Source organism: Kogia breviceps, chromosome 2 (genome assembly GCF_026419965.1).
Source record: "Kogia breviceps isolate mKogBre1 chromosome 2, mKogBre1 haplotype 1, whole genome shotgun sequence".
NCBI lineage: Eukaryota > Metazoa > Chordata > Mammalia > Artiodactyla > Physeteridae > Kogia > Kogia breviceps.
This window is the reverse complement of record NC_081311.1, coordinates 31,048,410-31,071,187: the sequence shown is the minus strand read 5'-3', so window position 1 is coordinate 31,071,187 and position 22,778 is coordinate 31,048,410. Positions and strand designations below refer to the sequence as shown.

General features: G+C 47.3%; 1 protein-coding gene across 1 annotated transcript in view; it reads right to left on the bottom strand.

The window, feature by feature from the left end:
- The window catches only part of SLIT1 (slit guidance ligand 1), a 175,708-nt gene that overhangs the window by 126,113 nt on the left and 26,817 nt on the right, over window positions 1-22,778 (bottom strand). Inside the window, exon 4 of the mRNA XM_059054686.2 lies at window positions 18,634-18,705. Within this exon, the coding sequence (XP_058910669.1) occupies window positions 18,634-18,705 (72 nt within the window). The remainder of the gene's footprint in view (window positions 1-18,633; window positions 18,706-22,778) is intronic.

The following is a 22,778-nucleotide window of genomic DNA, read 5'->3' as shown; positions in this document are numbered from 1 at the left end:
CTGTTCTGGACTTTGGGATGCCCGGGTTGTTTGGGGAGCCTCATAGAAGCCACAGAAGTCCAGATACAAACTGCTAAATGGCTTCCTCCAAGAGGCCCCAGGTAATAAACACTGTCTTCCTTTGAGAATTGACATGTCCAAAGGATTCGCTGAGAAACGGTGGGCAGAGTTCCTGTTGGAATGGTGAGTTGGTCTCTGTGTGCTTATGGGGCATCGGGCCCATGGCTCCCTCTGGTCGGCTGGGGACTTGCAAGAGTCAGCCTGAGTGCAAAGCTTCTCACAGGTGAGGGCCCCAGGGGACCAACCACGGGTCTCAGCACCGGGCACACCACCCCTCCGCTACGCATGCAGCAGGTGGCAGTGATGGAAACCTTCTCTACGCTCACTCCTGGCACTCAGCCTGGGGCTCTGGCTTCTGCAGAGAACAGCTCTCCTCTTCCTCTCCATCCTTTCCGGGGCCCTGCGGGGCAACGGAACCCCAGTGTGGCTTTTTCCCCTTCCAGCCATCCCTCATCCCTGGGAGTGGGAACATCTCTGGTGGTGGCTTTGGAGAGGTGATGGAGTGGCCGCTGTCTCCCTGCCAAGGGGAATGTCACGCCACCAGAATTTATGTGCCAGCTTTCCTTGTACCAGCTTTTCCCAGGTTACCTCCCCACCCATTACTACCCCATTAGTTGCCATGTGTTTTCCCCTAACTGTCACCAGCCCACACTGCCTCTTTGTTACACCGCAGCTCTGGGGCCAGCCCCTTCCCAAGCAAGGGGTTGAGCTTAAACGCCACATTGTGAAATATTTCCTCCCTCTCTCTTGTCCCTCTTCGCCGGCCTCCCCTGGGCCCCAGAGCCTTTAGTAAAACAAACCCGCCAAAAGGCATTCTCTGCTCTGTTTGCACAGCACGAGTGGGCCCCCGAGTTGCCTGGCGCTCCTCATCTTCCACCAACACACTTCTCCTCCTTATTGGTATTCAGTCAATACCGTCCTCTCCTGACCCTTCCCTGCTTGGCCTCTGAAATCTGCCGACAGAAGGGCCTTTGTTGAAGGAGCAGAGGGGTGCAAACACCGGGGCTCTGAACACACCGTGTGGACTCCAAAGGGGAAATAAGTCATTGCTCAATGGGGGCCTGGAGAGAGCAGCTCCTCTGAGCACCTCCAGAACCAGACTCTTCCTGAGGACAAACCTTCCATGTCTTTTTACAGATTCGACACCATTTCCAGAGCTATTCGTTGATTTTCATTGCTCCAAAATTGATTCCAAAACGTGGACCAGAATCTGGGGTCTGGTAAATATTTTGTCACACAGTTCGCTGGAAGCACTTAGGTATGAAGCATGGCTTCTAACACTGGGGCTTAGGTGAGGGGCCTCCCAGGCTCCCACCGTCTGCCAGTTTCACGTGTCTGCAAGCAGATGAACCATCCCAAACACCGTTTGGACCGGGCCTCTCTCCTGCTTACAAGTCCTGTTTGTGTCCCTGGTTAGACCACTCTGCATCTAAAAGCACCCCAAGGCCGTCAAAGGCAGGCTCCCCCAGCATCTCGGGCATGCGATCCTGGCAGACGCAGAGTCAGCCTCTCCTTGAACTCTTCCGGGGATGAAGCAGCAGGCAGAGCAACCCACCCCTCAGCGGCCCACTCTTCAGGAAGCCCGCCTGATACAGAACAAAATCCACTTCCTCATACCTTCTGCCCACTTCTGGAAGTCACGCTTCTGGAACAAATCGGTCCCGTGTCCTCATGACAGCCCTTCACATAGATTTTTTTTTTTTTTTTTTTTTTTTTTGCGGTACGCGGGCCTCTCACTGTTGTGGCCTCTCCCGTTGCGGAGCACAGACTCCAGACGCGCAGGCTCAGCGGCCATGGCTCACGGGCTTAGTTGCTCCGCGGCATGTGGGATCTTCCCGGACCAGGGCACGAACCCGTGTCTCCTGCATCGGCAGGCGGATTCTCAACCACTGCGCCACCAGAGAAGCCCCACATAGATTTTTAAGTTACTCTCAGGGCTCCTCTGTGTTTGTTTTCATCACACCAAACAGCCCAGACCCCTGGACTCTATCTCATATGAAACAGTTGCCAGATGGCCCCCGATGTTAGCCACCCTCCTCCAGAACATGTTTCTTTCACGTTCTCCCCGCAGCCTCCCACAATAAAACACAAATAAATACAATACATAATTTTACACAATAAAACACAAATCCTAGTACTGAACACTGTTCTCTGGATGTGCTCAAATCAGCAGAGACTAGAACGGGCCTATCCCCTCCCCTGGAGAGGACACCTTGCCTCTACTAGTTTAACCTAAGACTGCATTCACTATTTTAGCCACCTTACTGGACTCCTGAGTCATCCTCAACTTGAAGTCACAGGCTCTTTCCATAACAAGTGCTGCTAAATCAGGCCCCCCCCGCCCCTCTTCAACGCTTTCACAGTCATCTTCATATTTATCAGCATTTCATTTCACCTCATTGATTCCCACCTAGTTCATGGAGATCTTTTTCAGTCTTACTTCTACCATCGTGAGTATAATGGCTATCCCTCTGCAGCTTTGTGCCACTTGCAAATCTGTTGAACATCCCTTCTGTATGCTCATCCAGTTCATTAATAAGAATGATAGAGCAGAGTTCAGAGAAACTAATGACTTGTCTAAGGTGTCACAGCCAGATAGGGACAGAACCAGATCTAGAACACAAGCATCCTGGCTCCCAGTCCAGTACTCATTTCTATCACACTCTGCCAAAAAGTCTCCAGGACCCCTCAGATGGCTCTCTCTCCAGCCATCTATCATACCTACCTCCTTATTGGTCCATCCCGAGAGGCCCTGATTATAGACAGGAAAGTATGGTCAGGGCTGGATTCCTGGGAGGAAGATGGGGAAACTGCCCCCTGGCTGAAGGATCCTACTTCGTTAAATCATACCAGCTTCTTGCAGCTACAGCTCTGTGCTTCTCCAGGGAAGCCTCTGGAGTAGCCCACCCAACAGACCATGCCAAGCAGAGCTGGAAGCAGCAAGGAAATCTAGGGGTATTCCTTTACAAGGATGCCTGGGATAAATGGAATAGAACAAGGTGGACCACAGAGATTCTGGGGATAGATCTGAACCTTGGAAAGAATCTGTACAATGGGCAGTCACTTACAGATAGCTTCAGCCCTCTTACAAACAATTCTCACAGATCTGTCCTAGAAACATGAATGCTCCCTTGAAGAATATGCCAAAGATAATGGCCAGTTAAAGGGCTGACCCTTGGCCCACATCCTCACTCTAAATATAACTCTAGAGAGCATACCAAGATCACTGGGCAAACGTGCCAGGAAAACAGGTCAAGGTCACTACAAGGATTCCTAATGATCTGAACTGCTCACCAACAGGACCAGCTGTCTTCTCAAGTAGGGAACTCCCCATCACCAATGTGTTTAAGTGAAGGCTGGAGTATATTACTTTCATCCCACTTGAATCCAAAGATCTAAGCTCCCATATCCTCTTTTCTGCCGTGACAGGTCCCTTGTGATTCCACATAAAAAGCCATCACTGGGCCCAAATAGCCAAAACAATTTTGAAAAAGAAGAGCAAAGTTGGAGGACTCACACTTCCTGATTTCAAAACATATTTAAAAGAGACAGTAATCAAAACACCGTGGTACTAGCATAAAGACAGACAAAAAGACCAATGGAATAGAATAGGAGGCCAGGAATAAACCCTTTCCTATGTGGTCAAATGATCTTTGACAAGGGTGCCAAGACCATCCAATGGTGAAAGGACAGTCTCTTCAACAACTGGTGTTCAGAAAACTGGATATCCACATGCGAAAGAATGAAGGTGGGCCCTCATCTCACACCATATTTTAAAATTAGCTCAAAATAGATCAAAGACCTAAATGTAAGACCCAAAACTATAAAATTACTGGAAGAAAACATATGGGAAAAGTTTAATGAGATTGGACTTGGCAATGATTTCTTGGGTATGACATAGGCAACAAAAGCACAGACAACAAAAGCAAAAATAGACAAATGGGACTACACCAAATTTTTAAAACTTCTAAGCATCAAAGGACACAATCAGTAGAATGAAAAGGCAACGGGCTTCCCTGGTGGCGCAGTGGTTGGGAGTCCGCCTGCCGATGCAGGGGACGCAGGTTCGTGTCCCGATTTGGGAGGAGCCCACATGCCGCAGAGTCGCTGGGCCCGTAAGCCATGGCTGCTGGGCCTGCGCATCTGGAGCCTGTGCTCCGCGGAGGGAGAGGCCACAGCAGTGAGAGGCCCACGTACAGCAAAAAAAAAAAAAAAAAAAAAAGGGAGAAAGAAAAGGCAAACTGTGAAATGGGAGAAAATATTTGCAAATCATGTATCTGATAAAGAGTTAATGCTCAGAATGCTTAAAGAACTCCTACAACTCAATGACAACAACAACAAAAAATCAAATAACCTGATTTAAAAGTGGACAAAGAACTTGCCCAAAATCTTTGGGCATTTTTCCAAAGATGATATACAAATGGCCAAATAGCATTTGAAAAGATGCCCGACATCACTAATCATCAGAAAATGCAATCAAAATCACAATGACATGTTACCTCACACCCATTAGGATGACTACTATCAAAAAAACAGAAAATAGCAAGTGTTGGTGAAATGGTGCAACCACTGTGGAAAAGAGTATGATGATTCCTCAAAAAATTAAAACTAGAACTACTATGTGATCCAGTAATCCCACTTCTGGTGATATATCCAAAAGAACTGAAAGCAGGATTTTAAGGAGTATTCACAATAGCCAAGAGATGGAAGAAACCCAAATGTCCATCACTGGATGACTGGATAAACAAAAATGTGGTATATACATACAATGGAATATTATTCAGCCTTAAAAAGGAAAGAAATTCTGACCCATGCTATAACATAGATGAACCTTGAGGGCATTATGCTAAGCAAAATAAGCCGGTCACAAAAAGACAAATACTGTATGATTCCACTTATGAGGCACCTAGAGAGTCAAATTCATAGAAACAGAAAGTGGAACAGTGGTTACCAGGGGCTGGGGTGAGGGGAGAAGGGAAGTTGTTTAATGTGTACAGAGTTTCAGATCTGCAAGATGAAAATATTCTGGAGATCTGATTCACAATGTAAATCTATTTAACCCTACCGAACCGTACACTTAAGCGTATGGTTAAGATGGTAAATTTTATGTTATGTGTTTTTAATCACAATTTTTTAAAAAGCCATCATTGGGGCTTCCCTGGTGGCACAGTGGTTGAGAGTCCGCCTGCCAATGCAGGGGACACGGGTTCGTGCCCCGGTCCGGGAAGATCCCACATGCCGCGGAGCGGCTGGGCCCGTGAGCCATGGCCGCTGAGCCTGCGCGTCCGGAGCCTGTGCTCCGCAATGGGAGAGGCCACAACAGTGAGAGGCCCGCGTACCGGAAAAAAAAAAAAAAAAAGGCCATTGTTGACAAGTGGCAAGACAGCATAAAACTGGAAGGGCGAATGGGAATTTGGGTTTCAAAGAAGTAGAACCAAGCTGCAGGTATATCAGTGAAAGCTGAGGAGCCTTTTGGATATCAATACCAACCCTTTATATAACAATCTTTGCTGCCCCTGTGGACTTCCGATGTCTAAGTATAAAGTCCCAAAGTAATAAAAGTCCATGTGTATGTTCTAGGAAGGACTTTTGATGCTAAGAGGCTCAATGTTAAAGTTTAAATTAAGATTGGGATTGATACCAGTCAAGAATTAATGAAAAAGGTAATGCACTGTATCCAAGTGTTTATGTCTTTAAATCTTGCAGTGTTACAGATCACGAATTTAAATGTAATGAGTTATAATTTGGGTTAATATTCACACCAAGTTAACCTAATAAAGAGCTCTATATTATAGTCAACTCCTGGGGAATGTGTTCAGAGAAAGGGTCTGCTCCTGCCAAGCCACTGTCAGTACCAACAACTGGCCAGATAGAGGCCTGCATCTCCTAAGCAAAGGACTGGACCCCACAGAACTATGGGAAAAAGAGCCAGGGATCTGGGAAACACAAGGGGTTGGGTTTATCAGCTCTTTGTCTGCCCTTCACCACCCCACTCCAAGGCTCCCCGCAAGAGCAGGAGACCCACGGAGCTTCCCTGGGACAAAGATCAGGCTCTGCCAAGAGGCTCCACGTTAACACCGGGCCAAAGCCAGACTGACCATGGGGGTGAACAGCCAGGGGCTCCTTGCCCTCCGGCACATGGATGGGGGTCAGGAGGAAGGAATGGGTCCAAATAAGGCAATGGTTCCCAGCCATTTCACCAGAAGGATGCCTTTTGATAGATCCTCCACCACATCTTCAAACCCAACATTTGAAAGATCTGAGCCATTAAAATATCTTTATTAATACTATACCTTTTCCTATTTTTACTGTTAACCAAGAGCCAATTAATCAACTGCCAGTCAGGGCTTCCCATTAGCATCTACCAGACAGCTGCACCACCAAACTGATATATCAAAACTTAAAAAAAAAAAAGAAACATTGAGTTTACACATGTGGCCCTACTGCACACATTGTAAAGAGCTTGAGGAGCTCCATCATTTCTTCTTAGAGCTTCTCAAGGTCCCCAGACACCTGGCTGGAAATCCCAAGTAGAAAACAGAACCACTTGGGCCACAGTGGTTCAGCTTAAGGAGAGGGTCTGACTAGGAGATGCCAGGTCCTGGCCCAGCATCATCCAAGATTGAGTCGGTCAAACCCCACCACGTGCCAGTCACCATTGCATCACCTGAGTCCAGCCGTTGCCGACTCACGTCTGTCTCCACCAGCTAAAAGGTCCATGTTTCCTCCTTGAAGCCCTCCTCTCTCCACTGCCAGCTCAAGCTCTTCCTGCCTCCAAGGAAGCAGGGGCTCCCTGAGACTACTCTCCACACCCCACTTCAAGCAGAGGGGTACCCCTGCTGCTTCTGCAGAGACTCAATCCAACCCACCCCCAGTAGATATTACTCATCCTACAGACCCGCACTGGGCTCTGGAACAATGGGCTTCATGTTTCTAGACCACAAGTCAAGGCCAACTACAGATCAAGGAGAACAAGGGTCAGCTGGCAAGTACTGAGTCCATGAAGCCGGGGCCCAGCACAGACTGCCATGTCCCAAGATATCAGAGAAGGGAGGGAAGAGCCAGTGAGCCCTACACAGACAATGGAAGCTGTTTACTCTCCCCTCACAGCCTTCGGGACAATGTCTGCCACCAGAAAGACACCACGGCTTGCCGGCCCTGCCGAACCCGCTCGTGCTGGGGAAACAAGGATGGGTAGGCCTAGGTCCCTGCCCAGTCTGGTAGGCGGTAGAGGAAGCAGGGAAAAGGGTTATGTGGACCGTTGTGGGGACTCTGACCAAGATATGAGCAACAGCTTAAAGAGCACCAAGAGGTGGAAACAACCCAAGTGTCCATCAGCAGCTGAATGGACCCTGAAAACACTGTGTTTGGCGAAATAAGCCAGTCATGATGGCAAATATCGTACAATCCCGCTTATACAAGGCAAATTAGAATAGGCAAATTCATAGAGACAGAAAGTAGACTAGAGGTTACCAGGGCCGGGGAGAGAGGGAGAAATGGGAATTATTGTTCAATAGGCAGAGAGTTTCTGTTGGGGGTGATGAGAACTTTGGGGTATAGATAGTGCTGATAGTTACTCAACATTGTGAATGTAGTTAATGCCACTGAATTGTACACTTACAAATGGTTAAAATGATAAGTATTAGGTTGTGTATATATATATATATATATATTTTTTTTTTTTTTTTTTTTTTTTTTTTTGCGGTATGCGGGCCTCTCACTGTTGTGGCCTCTCCCTTTGCGGAGCACAGGCTCCGGACGCGCAGGCCTAGCGGCCATGGCTCACGGGCTTAGTTGCTCCGCAGCATGTGGGATCTTCCCGGACCAGGGCACGAACCCGTGTCTCCTGCATCGGCAGGCGGATTCTCAACCACCGCGCCACCAGGGAAGCCCAGGTTGTGTATATTTTACCACAATTTTTTTTAAAGTTATAAAAGAAAAAAAACAAAAAGAAGGCATTAAAGAGGCAACAGTCAGTTTTGCCAGGGGTGGGAAGAACTGAGGAACTGTGACAGGGAGGTAACATTTCAAACAAGCTAAGGGAGAGATGTGGGCCCATCTGTCTCTCCTGCTCAGGTGCAGACAGTGGGAGGAAGGGGAGGAGAGCCCTCTGTGGCCCCCCCTGGCTATCACTCATTCCAGACTCCTCATTCTAGAAGACAGAGCCCATCTACACCTCCTTTGAGGCCGAGATCCACACAACACTCTGTAATTGTGGGGTCCCTGCTCATGGGGCAAATGCACCCTCTCCATCTACCTGTGTCTCCCACACCCTTCAACACCTAACTTAAAACTTACCTTCCCAGAAGACTCCTGAGCAATCTCTTTCTTCTTGCTGTTTCTCTGTTTTCTAAAATTTTCTATAACGAAAGGCAGTACAGCATGGTGGGTAAGAGCATGCCGTGCATTCAAAGCCTAGATCTGCTGACAACTAGCTATGTGATCCATTTATTTAACCCCTCCATGCCTCAGTTCTCCCAGCTGTGAAATGGGGATGATAATGGCCTAGGACTGTAACAATGAAAATGAGAAAATGCATGGAAATTGTTTGGCACATAAGTGCTTAACAATTGTATTAAACTCTCTTTTTAAAAAATACTGGAATGATCGCTCAAGCATTTTTAAATGCCTTATTTAACTTTAAAAAAAAAAGAAACCTCTATCTTTCTTTTCTTTTCTCTATTTTCCAAATGTTCAATATCATAGCAAAATTATTTATATAATGTTTGAGATGGTTTTTAAAACATCCTCACTCCCCTAGAAGTTATTCACAGCAGCCCCCTCCTGCATGCCTCCTCTGTTCAGAATCTCCTCCATGCTTATGAATTGTTTATTCCGTATGGATTTTATCAAGCTGTAGGAGAGAACTGGCGGCTTTTCATTCCTTTGAGCCCCTGTAAAAGGTCCCCAGCAGGACACGATCCCCTGCGGATGACCCATCCACAGCTCTTGCCCCCAGCCCTCCCCCAGGCCCTGGTTTCCAACTGGCTGTCCTTATTTGTGAAGGCTCACAAAAGTGTGGTTGTGAGGCAGTGGGGGGCAGAGCCACGGCCGGGGCTGTGCTCAGGACATCCATCCATGCTGGGCAAAGTCAGCCACTCCGGCACATGGTCCGTCAATCTCAGGCTGGCTGCCCTCTTCCGCAGGGGCTCCTGGGCCGACCCAGTAGGACGCGTGCATCTTCACTAGAGCTTTGACAGCAGGCACAGATTTAATGACTGGGAAGCACTTTGAGAGCGCAGAGTGCTCCATAATTGCCAACTCATAACCCCCAAATCGCTCTCTGCACGGCAGCAAGAGGTGAAGCGTCTGCCCTTGGGAGGGTCTTTGTTCCTGTGGTTCTCACACCAGAACCGAGTTGGGCAGAGACAGACAGGGGCTCTGCCCGAAGAGGGTTTCCCCACCTCAGACTCAGCAAGCATGCTGGGGAGCAAGACTTCTCAAAGGGTGAACGAGATGGGGCTTGACAATAATGCATATCCTTGGGCCCTTCCACACCTGTTAGCTCAGGGTCTCTGATGATAGTGCCTGGGCATCTGCATTTTAAAATCCCCTAAGTGACTCCCACACTAATTTGAGTACTGATGGCTTAGAGGTAGGTGCATGGGTCTGGGGTCAGGGGGACCTGAGTTCAAGCCTCAGCTCTGATCCTTATTATCTGAGGCCTCAGCAAGTCTGCCACTAGACCCACAAGATCTAGGTATTCCCTAAAAACAAAATTTTCAAGACTTTCACAGTCATATCAATTTGATATGACTTTCACAGTCATATCAACATATAGGGGACACCCTATATGTCCCCTGGGGGCTTTATAGTGAGCACAAGTGGATTAAATGGGCTGAAAGTCACTCCACAGAGAACCTTGTTTGACCTCAAACTTCCCCAAACCTTCTAACCAAGGAAGCTTCTTTCTATCATTAATGCCAGAGACACCTCACAGACTTAATATCTCACAGACAAAGCTCCTGAAATTCCTTTATGGGAAAAGGGGGGTCCAGGGAGTGAGGAATGGCATCTTAAGGCAGTTCTGGCAGGAAGAAGCCCCATTCCTCACGCTTAGGGTCCTCGGCGGGTGGCAAGGACGGTTCAGTTCCGCAGATCTGTTGCCTGGAGTGGACGTGTCACAAAAGCGAGGTCACCTTCCTGCTTTGGGTAATTTCCCTCAGAGGCAAGACAGATCCATTTTTAACAGCTCCTCATTTCAGCAGAGAATGCCCCCTGCCTCTGATGGGGGCTGGGGACCAGGACGGGAAGGGAGGCTTTGTTCTTCTGACCAGTGCTGACAGTTTAATTAAACCCAGCTCGAGACAAGGTCGGTGGGGTCAGGCATTCTTCAACAAGGCTCCGGCAGAATATCACACCCCCGCCTCCCCAGCCACCGAGGCCCCGGTAATGAATTATCCTGGTCCTTACAGCAGGGATATAAATAAGGGGGAATCAATGCCCTCGGCTGCCCGTAATCACCCACCCCCCACCCCTTCCAGGCCCAGCAGAGACACAAAAGGTCAATCTTGTCAGGGCACATATTGGTTTCAAGGCTAAAAAGAAACCCAGAGGAACTGGGTTTCCAGAAGCGGCTTCTGGACTAGGAAGGGAATGCAACCAGCAAGAGGAGGGATTGCAAGGCAGCAGGAGAGACTCCTCCCCAAATCTGGGAGGACAGAGCACAGGCGGCTGACTCTCACGGTGCTCCCCACCCAAATGTGGGTGAAGCCTCGGTTTTGCTGCTGTAAGAGATGGAGGCAGGTTCACATTTGTCCCTCTAACCCTAACCATAACCCCTATGTGCATCTGCAAAACAACATCTCCACGCCCTCTCGTGGGTGGCTATCAGGTGATGAAGCTGATCTTCAACCCAGGTCACCTGCCACCGGGATATAACCACCCCAGGCAGGAGATACGGGTCCAGCCAGTCAATCATTCCCCCAACCCCACACTCCACAAACTGTTGGTAGGTCAGAGGATGCAGACTGCTTTCAAAGAGCACTAGTGATAAACGCTCACCTCCTGCAGAGACAGCGCCCCACCTAGCCGTCTTACATAGCCGTCAAGTGTTCTCAGCACTGACCACAGTGCCTGGCTCATAGGAGGCCCTCTGTAAATGTTGGGTGAGTGGATGCGTGGGTAGATGGGCAGGCAGATATGGAAGGTGAGAGGGGAGTTGGATGTGGTGAGGGGAGGAGAAGGGAGGGTGGGTGAGGCCTGGGGGGATAGATGGATGTATGGTAGGTTTATGGGTATGTTGGTAGATGCCTAAGTGGAGGGTGAGTGGGTGGGCTTGGTGGGCAAATGAGTAAAAGACTGGAGGGGCAGGCAGATGGATAGGTGGGTAGGAGGGTGTTAGATGGGAGGACCAGTGGCAGGAGATGGAGGATGGAGGGATGGGAGGATTATTGATGGGTTGGTAGATGTGTAAATGGGAGCACAGATGAGAAGGAGGCTGGCTCGGTGGTGGGTAGATGATAGGTAGATGGGTGTAGGAGGTGGGCAGAGGGTGGACGGCTGGGAGGGGGTGGATGATATGGAAGGATGAGCTTTAGCATCAGACAGACCAGGGTTCAAATTCACCTCAACCCCTTGAGCAGGTCACAAATCCTCTGAGCTTGCATTTCTTCATCTGTAAGAGGAAAAATTCACTGATTTCCTGAGCATCTATTATGTGCTACCGAGCTTACACCTGACCTGAGAGGGAGTTACACCTCTCTTGAATCCCCACGAAAGGCTGTGAGGCAGACATTATTATCTTTATCTGACCGAAGAACAAACGGGCTCAACGGGGTTCAAGGAAGTGGCCCAAAATCATTTATCTAGTGTTCACTTTAACTCAGACAACAGAGGTTTTCCAGTGCATATAAAAACTCCGAGGTTTCCTACCATAAAAATATTATACTCTTTTTACTCAACACCTGGGAAATATAAAAAAGAAAAAGCCACCCAGAGATAACCCCTGTTGGCATTTTGTAGTCATTTTCCTGTGCATGCTTTAGAGTGATTTGTTTAGTGACCATATTGTCAAAACAATTTTGCATCCTGGCTTTGGTATCACAAACATTTATCTGTGTTACTTTAAGTCTTTCATAAAGGCCATTTTTGATGATGATATAAATATTACATCAAGTGTATATACCAACATTTACTTAACCATTCCCCCAAGGTTGGACATTTCAGCTGTTCTATGTAGTTTTCAATATTCTATATTTCAACATTCTAAACTATGCTGCAATGAACATGTTTGTGGTCATATTTTATTGACTTTAGGGTCAATCCCCAAACGTGAGATTTCTAGGTCAAGGTTTAAGCCCATTTTCAGACTTCTTATGGTCCCTTGAACGCCTGGTGTCTAACTCCAACCCTATTACCAAACTGCTCTGTGGTCCAGGCCAAATCGCCTCTCTGGGCCACAGGTCTCAAACGTGGAAGGAAACGGACTAACCCAACACGTGGAGAAACATTGGTGAGGAATAACCAGCAAGAGGATTTCAACTGCCGAAGCTACACAGACAAAATCAGTTGAAACGTGGGCCACGCCACCTGATGTGCTTTGTGACCACACCTTACCCTGCACATTTGGTCTCTCTCAAACTTGTTTTCATGCTGATTTAACATACGGCCTCTGGTGGAAAAAAAAAAAAAAATCCATGATTTGCTCCAGGTGGAAAGTATTAGTAACGGATCCCTCAAAGCAGAAGAAAGGTCAACAGATGAGAGGCCAGAAACGCCAAGCCCTGCATCCTCACTTACCCTCCTCCTGAGGGTAGACCCCAGAGTGTGACTGCACCAGAAGGTCCCATAGCCGCCAGCACAGCTCCTTTGCCCAGGAGTGAACTCCTGACCAAGCACGGGCCAACCAGAATCCTTCCCCAGAAGTCTGGGCTGGAACTGGAGACTCCAGGAGATCTGAGCTCCAAGGTCACAGGAAGTAGGAGGGGAGCGAGCACGGTGGCCAACCAAAGTCACGGTGGAACTGATATGTTGCTGGTAAACCCAAGACACTGGTTTGCAGCGAGGAGTGAGACAACAAGGTCGACAATCAGAAAGAACTAGAAACATCCCTCATACCCTTGGTCCCAGCTGTGCCTCACTTCCTGTCATGGGAGCCCGTGAGTCTGCTGCTTGTGCCTTTACACTACCCAGCCCACCCCACCCCACCAGGCTGCAGGGGTCCCGTTTCTGGAACCAGGAGTGCCCGAGTGCTCCTCAGCCAGACCACTGGGAGAGTTACGAGAGATGTTTTGGAATGGCAGATGCTCAGGTCAATGGATTGCGGGTGGAGGGAAGGTAAAGAATATTAGCAAATAAGTCTTGAAGCACTTGCTCCTTTACCCTTCCCTCTAACCATCGCCAAGGTGAAAAATTCAGGGCCCAGACAACAGGGACAAACAACCAGATCAATAAAAAGGTTTATTTAATCATTTCCCCCCAGAATGTGCCCTTTTTCAGATGACCTGAACTGGAGAGGCATCAGGAAGTACTGCCCCTGGTCATGAATTCAAGTTCTAGGCTGATATAAGCGGGGCGTGCTGCACAGGAGTCCTCCCCAAAGTCCCATCAGCTTGCACACCTATGCTTAGAGGTGGCCTTAAGAAATAACAAGAGGAAACAAAGAGACAACCTACGGACTGGGAGAAAATATTTGCAAACGCTGCTACTGAAAGAGATTAATTTCCAAAATATACAAACAGTTCATACAGCTTAATATCAAAAAAACAAAACACCCGATCAAAAAATGGGCAGAAGACCTAAATAGACATTTCTCCAAAGAAGACATACAGATGGCCAACAGGCACATGAAAAGATGCTCAATATCGCTAATTATTAGAGAAATGCAAATCAAAAGTACAACAAAGTATCACTTCACACCAGTTAAAACAGCCGTCATTAAAAAGTCTACAAATAATAAATGCTGGAGAGGGTATGGAGAAAAAGGAACCTTCCTACACTGTTGGTGGGAATATAAATTGGTGCAGTCACTATGGAGAACAGTATGGAGGCTCCTTAAAAAACTAAAAATAGAATTACCATATGATCCAGCAATCCCACTCCTCGGCATATATCCAGAGAAAACTCTAATTCCAAAAGACACATGCACCTCAATGTTCATAGCAGCACTATTTACAATAGCTAAGACATGGAAGCAACCTAAATGTCCATCAACAGATGAATGGATAAACATGTGGTACACACACACACACACACACACACACACACACACACACACACACACACAAAACGGAATATTACTCAACCATAAAAAAGAATGAAATAATGCCATTTGCAACAACATGGATGGACCTAGAGATTATCATATTAAGTGAAGTCAGACAAAGAAAGACAAATATCCTATCATATCACTTACATGTGGAAACTAAAAAAAATGATGTAAATGAACTTATTTACAAAACAGAAAGAGACTCACAGACAAATAGAGAACAAACTTATGGTTACCAAAGGGGAGAGCAAGGAGTAGGAGGACAGCTAAACAAGGATTTGGGAATTAACATATGCACACTACTATATATAAAATAGATAAACAATGGGACTTTCTATATTCAATATCCTGTGATAAATCATAGTGGAAAAGAACATGAAAAAGAATGTGTGTGTGTGTGTGTGTGTGTGTATATATATATATATGTATATATATATATATATGGATAACTGAATCGTTTTGCTATACAGTAGAAATTAACACATCGTAAATCAACTATATTGATACTCCAATTTTCTTTCATCGTTAAAAAAAAAAAATGAGGAGAGCTAAAGAAAATAGTCTCCCTTCACACAGACCCAGCTATGCTCCTGGATAAGGAATGGCTTAGAGTTAGGGACCAGATGCCTGGGAAGAAAAGGCATAAGTGTTAGAGAGAGGTTCTGGCTATAGAGCCTACAAATACTCCTTTGCCCTTGGAGCCAAAGGGCAACAAAGCCTTCCATCGGGGGCGGGCGGGGGGTGGGGGGGGTCCTTCCTCTAGAAGTCCCTCTGATGACTGCCGACCGGCCCTGTCCCCAAGGCAGCCAGCCCTGGGCCACCGGGGTGAAAACATCCAATGTTTCTGGAGGCTACTGCCTGCCCTGGATCCCAGCCCCGTGGGGTGCCAGGAGTAGGGGTCAGGCAGCCTCCTGTCCCCTTCAATCGCTCTTCCACTCCTTGAATAGAGCTCCGTGTGCCAGCCTTTGGCTACAGAATCTGGGTATTTAATATTTATTAAAGCGCAGAAGTCCTTTTCTCCAGGACTCCTCTTAAAATATAAAGCCATGAAGAGCACTGGGCAGGGAGTCCAAAGGGGCTTCATTACTGACCCTGTGGAGGTCGCTTCACCTCTCCAACCTTGACATTCACCAGCAGTAAAACCAGAGACACTGTCTGCCCTGCAGGGTCACAGGAGTCAGACGAGACAGCGGGCACAGGAGGACCAGCTCCACTGTAGGGCCCTTCACTCGCCCGCACGTCAAGGGACACAAGCGACGTCTGCTACAAGCTGTCCTGGATACTGTACGTGCTCAGTCTCAGGTCAGCCTCAGGAGAGCTTAACAGTGCACAGGTAAGAAAAACTCCACCTGAGTTACACCGTGAAAAACCCAGGGCTATCTGACCCTTGACTTCCTACTCCCCTGCACTACCTCCCATTCCACTAGGGATCCTGGTTCCCCAGACACCGGCCAAGAAGGCAGCCACACTGGCCACACGGTATCACCGCTCTCAGGAGGGGCCCCAGGGACATGCAGGGCACTGATACCCCTGATGAAGGGTAGACTCAAGTGCTGGAGAGACAGAGAGACCCCTGCAGAACCGTCCTCTCCCCTTCAGCCCCACGAGCTGGTGGAGGTTATGGCAAAATATGCTGGCCCCTCAAACTGTGAATAGGGCTGGAGGTGACTGCAAGCAAAAGCCGGGAGGTTTGTGGATTTAGATTCACACAACAGGGTCTTGGATATTTTTAAATAAATGAGGGGTAGATGGAAACAACCTATGTGTCCATCAGCAGAAGAATGGATAAAGAAGATGTGAAATATATATATATATAATATATATATATAGTATATATTGTATATAATATCTATTATATATATTGTATTTTAAAATATATTATATATAAATATATATATAAAATATACAGTGGAATATAATTCAGCCATGAGAAAGAAGGAAATCCTGCCATTTGTGACAACACGGTGGACCCTGAAGGATTATGTTAAGTGAAATAAGCCAGACAAAGACAAATACTGCATGGTATCACTTATATGAGGAATCTAAAAAAAAGTCAAACTCATAAAAACAGACAGTAGAAAAGTGGTTGCCAGAGGCTGCGGGATGGGGAAATAGAGAGGTTGGTAACGGAGTATAATCTAATATATAACATGATGACTATTGTTGAGAACACATTCTTAATACAACTGAAATTTGCTAAGAGAGTAGAAGTTAAATGTGCTCAAAAAAAAAGAAGATAAATATGTGAGGTGATGGATATGCTAATGAACATGGCAGGGTATCCTTTCACAATGTGTATGTATATCAAATCATCACAGTCTACACTTTATTTCAATTTTGTCAATTATACCTTAGTAAAGCTGAAATTTAAAAACAAATTTTAAATTTTTTAAAAATAAAATAAATGAAGGCGGATCAAAGCAGTGCCCAGAGCTTAACAGCAACTAGGCACACGTTCCAAACCCTGGATGGTGAAAGGCATTAATATGCTGAAGGGAAGGGAACCCAAGCAGGCAAATAATGCCGGGAGAGTGCGGGCCAAAGCTTGAAAGCCTAAGAGGGCTTAAGAGAAGGAAAAAGAAAAGCACAGAAGGAGATCAAGAGAAAAAATGTTCAGGATGAGTTTTTGCAGAGAGGCAGAGCTGTGATAACCGCTGCAAGAGCCAGCTCTGAGAAAAGACAGGGCAGAGAAAACAGGAGCTGCTGGGGCCAAGTCAGGACAAAGCCAGCTGCCGGCATGGGACCAGTAACAGCATGGACCTTGTGGACCAGCGCTGGCCCGCAGGTTAAAGGGATGTTAGGGTGGCTGCACCTGCTAGGAAGGGTCTTGTGCCTTCAGCAATCAAGGAAGAAAAGTAAGGCACTCACTGTGTGCGCCTGGCACCAAAGGGCCAACCTACCAGTTGTAGGAGGACTGACAGAGAAGGCCCAGCACGAGCCCAAGGGCAGCAAAGACCAGCAGAAAGGATCATCACTGAGGGATCATCTCCATTTCTAGGGAGAGGCCTCCAGGCCAGGAGGAGGAAACAGGAAGAGACGGGAGAGACCATTTGGACACACTGACAATTAGAGCTCCGCCCTAAGGACAAAAACTGGAAGGCAAGATCAATGAGAAATTCTGGAGCTGCCTGCAGACCATTGCGCTTATCAAGAGGTGGCAATCATGACAGAAGTAGAAAGAACTAGCCATGTTTAATCAGAAGGGAGGAGATCAAGCTCCAGACTCCACAGGCATGCCTCTCAGCACTCAGGTAGCCCCATGGCGCTGACTCCCACCCAGCCCCCACTTCAGTCCTACCTGCACCACCCACTGCACCTCTGGACTCACCTGCACCTCCGGTCTCACCTGCACCTCCACCTAGGAGGTGTCCTGTACGCTTCTTTAGGGAAGAACCGGCAGCCTCAGCATCTCACACCGTGCTTTGCTGGGCATGCAGAAGGTCCCAACCAATGTTTTTTCAGGTTGTTAATGACGACTAAACCTCCCAACTCAAAATTCAAAAACCGGACAGCCCTTCAAAAATTGAACAAGAGTACCGTACATGGTTGTTCTAGGTACTTACAGAAAGCAAAGCTAGAGAAATCATAAATTATTAGAAGGCAGATTTAGGGCTCAAAGTTAAGAAAACGTTTCTAATACGCAGATCTGTCCAACAATGGAATTGGTTGCCCAAGGTGGTAAACTCCCCATCACTAGAAGTAGCCAAGCAAGGATTAAAAGACCATACATACACTAAGGGGCTGCAGAAGAGAGTCCTCAGGTAATCTCTAAGGCCCTGTCCTACCCAAGAGTCCACAAAATGAAATGTACAGGAGAACAATTACAGACATATCTCATAAATCATGAAGCAGCAGAATTGGCCACTACCTTTTAAACGTGAAAGAAGTACATTTACAGCAAATACAAGTATGACTTTATGCCATGGTTAATAAGCTCACAGACCTCATTACTCTGAGTTGAAAACAGAAACAGATCCAAGAAGGGCTTACGTGAATAAATATTCCACCCAAGGCAGGTTACCAAAGGCAGCGAGAGATGCATGAGTACGGTCCTCCCCATAAAGTCTGCCACCGTGGCTGGCAAGCTTGCCCACCCCGAGGACATTCCCATACCACACTGTCAGGGGCAGCACACAGAATTGGATAGACTGCCAATTCTGTCAAGTGCTTGCCATGAAGAAAGGCCCCGCAAAGCACCTTCCTACAGTAAGCCGGCCTTTGATGCCCTGAACGATGCCTGCCAGGTGAGGAGCACAGGGGTCATGGGTCATGGGAGAGTCCAGGCCCCACTGACCACACACTGCCCCCCAACCGGTGAGGGATAAGACCACAGAGAGAGCTTTCTTCCATGAAGCGTCACTCACAGCCTCGACAGAGCCTGGTTATTCTGGAACAGCAGTTCTGGTAATGCGTACAGCTGGTTCCGGTTGAGTCGTCTAAAAAAGAGAAGAGAGGAGGAGTTGGAGCTGGCCGAGCTGTCCGGGAAATCCAAGGGACTTTTCAGAAAGCACTGGATTCAGAGTCAGAGGGCCCAGGGCTCAAATCCTAACATGTCACTGTGTAACCCCAGAGAATCCCCTTCTCGGAGCCTCCGTTTCTCCATCTATAAAGTGGGAATTCCGCCATCCAACCCTTGGGGAGGACAAGAATAGAACATCTCTGAAAGCCCCTCAACCAAGGACCTGACGTGTAGTGGGCGGTCAGTAAACAGAGCCTCGTTCCTTCTGTTACGCCCTCCCACATACCCCTCACCATCATCACTTTACATCTGCAAGGCCCTGTGTAATTAATCAGGCACTGATTCAAACATTATCTCAGTTTGTGAGCTGGATACCTGACTACTCTTGAGAAGTGAGATACACCCTAATGGGATAGGACTGGCCATGGGGTTCTGATTCTTTATTGCTTTCATCCGCATTTGGCTCAGTGGTGACTCAACTTTTTTTTTGTCTGCTTTAGGTCTTTTTTCAGAATGAAAATACCTTTATTGATTTTTTTTATTTATGAAAATGCATACTTAATATTTTAAAAGCCTCAAATAAAAGAAGAAAAAGCATTCGGCCACCTGCATTTTCCTCACACAACACTTTGTGGATGTCTTTCCATGCCAAACAACAGAGGATGACACTTTTGATCATTTTATTTTTAGTATGTCCATCTTTTTTTTAATATTTTTTATTAGAGTATAATTGCTTTACAATGTTGTGTTAGTTTCTGCGTACAATGAAGTGAATCAGCTATATGTATACCTGTATCTCCTCCCTCTTGCACCTCACTGCCCCCCCCCCCCAGCCCTCTCGATTGTCACAGAGCACCCAGGTGAGCTGCCTGGGCTATACCACAGGTCCCCACTAGCTATCTATTTTACACCTGGTGGTGTATTTATGTCAAACCTAATCTCCCAATTCATGCCACCCTCCCAATTCCTCTATTGGTGGACAGACAACTACTCAGTATTATAGACACAGGCAGGAGTGAGAAGTCTGGTTCTGGAATGTGGCCTGAAAAGACAATGCAGAAAGGACTCAGACTTGCCCCAGGAAGGCAGTGAAGTTTAACCAGACTCATCTTGCCACCTTAGGCAACCGATTCTCTGACACTGAAGTGTAGCACTCCAGCCCAAATGGCGTGACACCTATAAAGTATGGAACCTTGGTAATTACACTGTGTCTACGGACCACCTACAGGGATATCACCAGGGAGGTGGTTAAGAGCTGCACTATCCCAGGCTATCCCAGAGCTGCTGACTCAGGATCTGCATCTCAACCAGGTCCCCAAGTCATCTGGGTGCACTTCAAGGTTGGCGAAGCACTAGTGTAAAATGCAGGCCCTGCCCTCCAGTCTACCGTATACATTTTTTAAAATTTTTTATTTATTTTATTTTTGGCTGTGTTGGGTCTTCGTTGATGCGCGTGGGCTTTTCTCTCGTTACGGTGAGCGAGGGCTACTCTTCATTGCGGTGCGCGGGCTTCTCATCGCAGTGGCTTCTCTTGTTGTGGAGCACAGGCTCTAAGCACGCAGGCTTCAGTAGTTGTGATACATGGGCTCAGTAGTTGTGGCTTGCGGGCTCTAGAGCGTAGGCTCAGTAGTTGTGGTGCACAGGCTTAGTTGCTCCGCGGCATGTGGGATCTTCCCAGGCCAGGGCTCGAACCCATGTCCCCTGCATTGGCAGGCAGATTCTTAACCACTGCACCACCAGGGAAGTCCCTCTGGTCCACTCTTGTGTCACAGAGCCCACCAGAGTGTCTGGCACATAGTAGGCATGCAACACATTTATTTGCCAAATGAATACATGACATTAGCTGAGCTCAGCTAGAGGCACAAGAGAGGTTTGGGTAAAGCTTTGGGGGGTCTAAGAAGATGCCCCCACATATGGGGGCAGTCAGAAGGCTATCTTTTTTTTTTAAAATAAGCTGATCTTTAGATATGTAACCAATTTTCTTTCTTTTTTAAAAATATATTATTTATTTATTTGTTTACTTCTTTTGGCTGTGCCGGGTCTTAACTGCAGCATTCAGACTCCTTAGCTGTGGCATGCAAACTCTTAGTTGCGGCATGCATGCGGGATCTAGTTCCCTGACCAGGGATTGAACCTAGGCCACCTGCATCAGGAGCGTAGAGTCTTACCCACTGGGCCACCAGGGAAGTCACTGTCAGAGGGCTATCTTTGATGAGAAGGTGGGTTTTTGAAAGTAAAACTGGCAAAGTAGATTGGGAGCAGATCCTGTCTGGCCTTGAGGGCAGGCTAAGGGGTCTGAATTTTTTTTTTAACTTTATTCTATAAATTTATTTATTTACTTATGGCTGCGTTGGGTCTTCGTTGCTGTGCACAGGCTTTCTCTAGTTGTGGTGAATTGGGGCTACTCTTTGCTGCAGTGTGTGGGCTTCTCATCGCGGTGGCTTCTCTTGCTGTGGAGCACAGGCTCTAGGCACATGGGCTTCAGTAGTTGTGGCACACAGGCTCAGCAGTTGTGGCACATGGGCTTAGTTGTTCCGCGGCATGTGGGATCTTCCCGGACCAGGGCTCGAACCCATGTCCCCTGCATTGGCAGAAATTCTTTGAATTTCTCACAACCACCTCCTTTAACGGTTCTAGAGGATGATAAATCAACTGTACAAAAGCTTTCTTTTGCTGGGAGGGAGGAAGAAATATAATTCGATGTGATCAGTAGTAACTGGTCTGTGGTTACCTCCTAGGAGGTCACTTTTCATCTGATATGTGAGAAAGGTACCACTTTCTAACACGGTACAATTAGGGTTGCAATTTTAGACAAGCTGTAAGAAGTTTACTCTAAAGGGCAGGCTCCTAGGGAAACACATCACTGCCTCGGAAAAAAGGGACCACCGATGTAATCTTAAAGCAACAGGAGTAGACATCAGATCGCTCCAAGTTCCTTAACCTCGTCTAATAAATTAATCCTGTATTTACACTGCCTGGAAATCATTGGGTTTTGTTTTGTTTTGTTTTCCCCCAAGACCTTCTCATTTTCCTGGCTTTAATTTCTGAAAAACACTTAAGAGGAGAAGGGATTCAATAGCTAGTTTAAAGTAGAAAATCAAAGGAGGGACCCAGCGTGGTGAGGGACCTACAGGAAGCTAAGAATAACGACAATAGTGTGAGTCCCAACTAGCCTTACCTTACTCTGTGCCAGGCACCAGAATAAATGTGTTATAGGCATTACCTCACCATCAGAGGGAAAGCAGGATGAAAAGGTGGGTTTCTCTCTCTTGAGTACGAAGCATCACGGTCATGCACATACCCTCCCGTCTCCTCCCAGAAACAACCCCAGGGGGACGGTTTGACCACCACCATCTCACCACGTGGCTGGGCTCTCAGTTCTCAGAATATGTTTGTAGACTTCGATGAGCTGTCTCTTTGATAGCTGAGGGGACTGGGATGCCCAGAGGTGAGCGGCTCACCCAAGTCACCACCGAGTGGGAGAGGTGGGTTCTGAAGCCTGCCTTTCCCCGGCTCCCACCCCGGCAGCCTCCGCGTTACACGGTCACCCCCAGCCGGCCCAGGGTGACGGAGCGCCCCGGCCCCCAACATCAGACAACCGATGCCTGTGACCCACCAATCCTCACAGCCGGCAGCACCGCACACTTCTGCTTCTGCGCTCGAGTAACTGCGCACAAGAGCCAATCACGTCTGTTCCCAAGCTGTTTATGCCAGAGGTACTTATAATTATATAATTGAACTGACAATTACCTAAATGAACGAAATATCAATACTAGTGTGAAAGGAGACAGTCATCTCTGCAAAAACTGGTTGAATGCCTTGGTAAGAGTCAATATAAGGAAAGCTGTTAATTAAAGCGTTGTTGAATTAAGTAAAAGACTGGGCGGCAGGGGGCGAGCAGGGGAGTTATGAAAGAAATTCAGAATTCTCCTGCCAGATTGCTTCCAAGGGCCTTCTAAGAATATCATTCCACCTTAAAGAAACCAAAACCAAAACTCGTAAGCAGGGTATATGTGTGTGGTTTAGGCGAGGAAAATAATACAGAACTCC